The sequence below is a fragment of the Saccopteryx bilineata genome, chromosome 3 (assembly GCF_036850765.1).
Source record: "Saccopteryx bilineata isolate mSacBil1 chromosome 3, mSacBil1_pri_phased_curated, whole genome shotgun sequence".
NCBI classification, from domain to species: Eukaryota; Metazoa; Chordata; class Mammalia; order Chiroptera; family Emballonuridae; genus Saccopteryx; species Saccopteryx bilineata.
Genome location: NC_089492.1, coordinates 260084788 through 260090189, shown reverse-complemented (window position 1 = coordinate 260090189; position 5402 = coordinate 260084788). Strand labels below are relative to the sequence as shown.

General features: G+C 53.7%; 1 protein-coding gene across 1 annotated transcript; it reads right to left on the bottom strand.

Moving 5' to 3' along the window:
* Positions 1-546: 546 nt before the first annotated feature.
* LOC136329109 (guanylin-like) lies at positions 547-3912 on the bottom strand. Its single transcript, XM_066265053.1, has 3 exons — positions 3762-3912; positions 1240-1444; positions 547-791 (listed from the first exon to the last, which is right to left on the bottom strand). The coding sequence occupies exons 1-3, from the start codon at positions 3888-3890 to the stop codon at positions 727-729; spliced, it is 399 nt and encodes a 132-aa protein (XP_066121150.1). The 5' UTR covers positions 3891-3912; the 3' UTR covers positions 547-726.
* Positions 3913-5402: the final 1490 nt, after the last annotated feature.

The following is a 5402-nucleotide window of genomic DNA, read 5'->3' as shown; positions in this document are numbered from 1 at the left end:
CAGGGAGCCCCAAGGACAAAGTGGGAGCATGAAGACTCAGGGATGGTGGGGAAAGGCCTGACTCCTAAGGGAGGTAATGGGAGCAGAGCTTTAGCGCATTAGTGGAAGTTGGTGAGGTCAGGAGTGGGAAGGAGCCGTGCAGAGGGGAGAGGGGCAGAGGACATGCTGAGAGCTGTAGCTCAGGGTGTGGGCCTGGGGGGAGGGCAGGAAGCCAGGCTACAGTGGTCATTTGGGCCAGACCCTGAGCTACCTTGACTATTCTAGAGCTCGAGTCAATGTCATAGACCGCAAAGCTCCTATGTTCATAGGTGACTTAGAGACTTCGGTGACTCCAGGAGATGGGAATGAAAGCACAGATTCCATCAACTCCATATGGAGTCACTTCGTGCTTGTGCTGATGTGTGGCGTCCAGTAGCTTAGCAGAGAGAACGGGGTCCTTGCACTTAGCACACTGAGCCCTGACAATGCGAGCACAGGGTAGGTTTTATGAAGCTGGGTGATGAGGACACTGAGCAATGAAGGAATGAATGAAAGCGACACCTGGAGGACTCTAAAATCTGGTTTATTAGGTGCAGGTTGGAGAAGCGGCTGGCAGCGTAGATGGGGTCAGGTGTTGGGTCTCCCCAGGTGCTCTCTCCTCAACCTCCATTGGGGTAGGGTTGATTACGCTGCCAGCATTGGGAGTAACTGCAGGGGAGGGGCAGGAGACAGCAAGCTCCTGCTGTCCTAGCATCCAGCACAGGCAGCGTAGGCACACAGCTCACATGTGCTCGGGTCCTCAGCGATGGCCTCTGGATACAAGAGATGGGGACACGTGAAAGCTGGCTTCTCTTCCCTAACACCCCCACCATCTCTTGAGCCAGAGCTTGGACATCTGCCAGGAGAAACCCAGGCTTGTCCTCTAAAACTAGATGGACTTTCTGCCCCAAACCAAGACACAGGTACCACTCAAGCCAACCAAGCAGAACAGTGAGTCCACCCTGAGAAGAGCCACCGCTAAGACTGGATGAAGCAGGACACAGTGCTATGTATGCATCAGTAAAAGTAAGTTCTTAAAGTCAGGTTGGCCAATTACAACAGAGGGCTTCATATGGCCCACCAATCAGAACCAAGCCTCTAGTCATACTAATCAGAGCAGAGCCCCTCCTCTGAATCCCACCAAACAGAACACCTCTCTCCCTCAACAGCCTCCAATCAGGGAAACCCCACGCCCCACCCATGAGACAGCAGGCTACTCACCCAGCCTCTGGAGGATCTCCTGGGCATCAGGCTCCTTGCAGATTGGCTTGAGGTCTTTTGGAAAGTTACGATGTTTACAGAGGGTGGGAACCACAGGTCCGTCAAACTCCATGAGCCTCCAATTACCAGGCTCCCGAAGCTCCTGGAACTCCCGGAGCTCCTTGAGCTTCTTCACTGACTCCAGAGGAAAGGAGAACTTTCCATCCTGAGAGAGACATGTCCCGACAATGAGGACAGGCTGCAGCCTGCTCCCTGACCGTGTCCGTCAGGACGGGCCCTCGCCAGCCCCAGTGACTCAAGCAGTGTTTTTGGCAAACGCAAACCAGAATCACCACTGCAGGGCACTATGAAGTGGTTCAGCTCAGACTTATAACCAGACACTGGGCAGGAATCCTGGTTTTGCTCTGAATGTTATGAGTGGAGAAAAGGGACGTGACGTGGCAGAGAGACAATAGGTGCCCAACATGAGGGAGCCATTGAGGTGATGTTTAGGGGGAGTTACAGGCTGGGAGCAGGACCAGGTTCCACGTGGCCCTGCCTGACAGCCGTGAGGGCTGATCCTCGGCACGGGCTCCCACCTGCAGCCTGGTGGACGTTTGAGAAGCAATAAAGAGCCTCCCAGAGCCTGGCTGTGATAGGGAGTGGGGCCCTGCTGGCTGCCAGACTGGCCTGTCACTGCCTCCACACTGGGGGCACAGCTTCCCGTCAGGACCTCCAGGATGACCATATGGGTCTGAGACCCAGGCTCGAGCTCTGGCTGAGTAAGGACTGAGGACGGAGATCAGGAGTTGAATCTGTGGCAGGAAGCAGGTAGGAAAATTCCTTGGCAGGTGGACTGGGGAAGCTGAGACAGATAGCAGAACCCACTGGCCCAGCGATGGACAGCCAGATATAGAAGGTCACTGGGGCGGAGAGCCCCAGGTGCCTAGCTACTGGCACAACTGGCCCCGAACATCACCCCCAGGGTGGCCTTCCCTCCCCGGGCATGTTGCTGATCATGCTCTTTAGAACCCGTGACATTTCATATCAGTGGTAATGGGGTTCGTATCCTCCCCTGACCTTTCCTTCTTAGAGATTACATCTAGGTCTCACTTGTACTTCAGCTCCAGGCCCAGAAAAGCAGCCAATCCAGGCAGGTGATGCCAGGACCACCTGTAATGACTGATGACCCTATCTTGGCACTGACCAATCATCAGAGACCACGACCCTGAAAGGGCACACCTGGGAAAGCTAATGAATATTCTATTGAGATTATTATAAAACCACCTTTAAACCCCCAGCCTTTAAATACCTTCAAGACTGAGGGCCATGTCTGTGCTCTCCCTCACAGGAGCAAGCCACACTCTTCCCTCCATCTTCCTTCTCTCTCTACTCCGCAGGCCTGCGTCTCCTAAACTCTAAGGGTCCTCAAGTGACTGGCTACCAGGGGAGCAGTGTGCAGCAGAGGCTCATCCCAGGGTTACCCCGTACTCTTGTCTCCAAGGTCCCCTTTCCTCTGACTCCCCAGTGTTCTGACTGCACCTCGCTTTGGCTCATTTCTTTCCCATAGCTTTTAGATAGCTAGAGCAGCCACCCTTACCCCAGGTTTTCTTCGTTGTTTCTCTGCCGCCAGCTTTAATAAGCATATTCTCAAAATCATCTGTACTGATGTGACTAAATCTTTCCTGCACAACATCAAGAACCCACACAAGGCCCTTGCTTCTTGGCTCAGTGGTAGAATGTCGGCCTGGCGTGCAGGAGTCCCAGGTTCGATTCCCAGCCAGGGCACACAGGAAAAGCACCCATCTGTCTGCTTCTCCTCCCCTCCCCCTCTCCTTCCTCTCTGTCTCTCTCTTCCCCTCCCGCAGCCAAGGCTCCATTGGAGCAAAGATGGCCCGGTCCCTGAGGATGGCTCCATGGCCTCTGCCTCAGGCGCTAGAATGGTCCTGGTTGCAACAGAGCAACGCCCCAGATTTGCAGAGCATCACCTCCTGGTGGGCATGCCGGATGGATCCCGGTTGGGCACATGCGGGACTTTGTCTGACTGCCTCCCCGTTTCCAACTTCAGAAAAAACAAAGAAACAAACAAAACAAAAAAAACCCACACAATACCGGCCGGCCCAAGGCAAACCTGCTTTGATCCTGATCCCTTTTCCGCTAACAAATCCAGCTCCTTCTCTTCCCAATCTTGTGCCCAGAGCCAGTTCCAGAACATCTCTGAGGCTTGGTATTCCTCCTCTGAGAACTGGCGATAATAATTCCTTCTTCCCAGGGCGATCAGCGGGCCCAGGACTTGGCCTTGTCTAGCTCTCTGTAAATTGTCTATTCCCCTCCTTTCCCCAAATAGCTGTTCTTCTCTCCACCTGGTTTGAGGGGGGAGATGTATGAGGCTGGCCTGAGAGGGAATCCTTGAGAAAGAGTCAGAGTGTACACACATACACACACACACAAACCAAATCCAGCCCCAAGGAGGGGTTGTTCTATCAGGGACAGGCCTGTGCACTGGGGGCAGAGAGCTGGCAGTAGAGTCAGGCAGGACTTACGTGCACAGTGACCCCCTGTGTCAGGTCGGCCCAGGTCCCCAGGAGGCAGAGTGCAGCGAGCAGGAAGGTGTTCATGGCAGCGGTGCCTGTGACAGGAGTAGCTGGCTCTGGATGCCACAGGGAAAACATGGGACTTTTAAAGAACGCAGGGTTACTGAGTAACCCAGGAGCTTTGTCGGTTTCATCCGTTCACCTGTCAGTTAAGGTCTAATCAGTTAAGCCTCAAGATAGCCCTGGTTGTTAAGAGAGCAGTCCCCTCCCTGTGACCCACAGCCCCTGGGTCCTGTAATCACTCACCAACCACACACACTCATGACAAGTGGGTCGGAGGTCAGAGTGGAGAATGGCGGGGGCACCTCCCCCAGCCCAGGGGTAGAGCAGTTCAGGAAGCTTTCCCAAAGGAGGTCATGCCAGCACCCATGTCTAGAGAATGGGTGGACATTTTCATAGAGAAGGGGTGGGGGGCAAAGGTCACTTCTTGCAGAAGATGCTACATTTATGAGCCTGGAGGTGAGATAGGCCTGGAGTATCAGGGAGATGAGAGTAACTCAGCGGGGGAGGGGGATTGAGAGGGCCTCAGATGATGGAGATGAGGAGCAGTACGAGCAGGCACTGGGGTGATGCTGTGACTTTGGGGGAAGGTCTCAGCTCTGCCACACCACAGGCCTCGGTTCAAGTCTTATCCTTTGCCCAGTTTCAATGTGTGTGAACTGAGCAAAAGGTTTCCCCTGTCTGAGCCTCAGTGTCCCTTGTGTCCTCTGCGGGGACTGATAATAATACCTGCCTTATACCCCTGGCTGGTTTGCTCAGTGGTAGAGCATCAGCTCGGCATGTGGATGTCCTATGTTCAATTCCCAGTCAGGGCTCACAGGAGAAGCACCCATTTGCTTCCTCACACCTCCCCATCTTGCTTCTCTCTTTCTCTTCCCCTCCTGCATCCATGGCTCAATTGGTAGGAGCACATTGGCTCTGTGCACTGTGGATGGCTCGGTGGATCCTGTCTCAGGCGCTAGAAATAGCACTGTGTGAACATCGTTCTAAATGGGCAAAGCATCAGCCCCAGACAGGGGTAACCAGGTGGACACCTTTTGGGGCACATGCGGGAGTTTGTCTCTCTATCTCTCCTCCTCTCACTTGGAAAAGAAAGAAAATAAAAAAAAATTCCTACCTCATGAGCTTATTTGAAGGATTACGTGAGGCCATAGCAATGCTTAGCTAAGTGCCAGACACACAAAAAGCAATCAGGAAAGGCTAATTTGGTTATTATTTTTATCAATAGCAGCATCCGCTTTTGGTCCCCACTGAACTCATAGCCTGTCCTCATCTTGTGATGATCCCTCTGTCCCGCCTGTCCTCAGCCTCAGACTGTCCTTAAAAAAGCTCTTTCCTTCTTCCTCCCAATTCCCATTCCTGCTGCTCCATCAACCTCCTCCTCTTCCTCAGTCCTGCTGTTTCTGCCTGCTGGTCATTCCCCGACATGTGACACCCCCCCTGCTCGGCCTAACCCGCCCCACCCTGGCCTTTCCTGCCAGGCTCACCTCCCCAGCCCGTCCTGAACCGCGCTCCCCACCTTTGAACAGGCTGTTCCACCTCTCTGAAAGATGCTTCCTTTCTTGTCTCTAAGGGAACTCCTACTTATAC

Excerpts from the sequence above, each read along its gene's own strand:
- LOC136329109 (XM_066265053.1), bottom strand. The coding sequence starts at position 3,890 with ATGTTTTCCCTGTGGCATCCAGAGCCAGCTACTCCTGTCACAGGCACC. Across the intron at positions 1,445-3,761 it reads CACAGGGGGTCACTGTGCAC|GATGGAAAGTTCTCCTTTCC; the intron begins GTAAGTCCTGCC and ends TGTCTCTCTCAG. Across the intron at positions 792-1,239 it reads GGAGATCCTCCAGAGGCTGG|AGGCCATCGCTGAGGACCCG; the intron begins GTGAGTAGCCTG and ends TCTTGTATCCAG.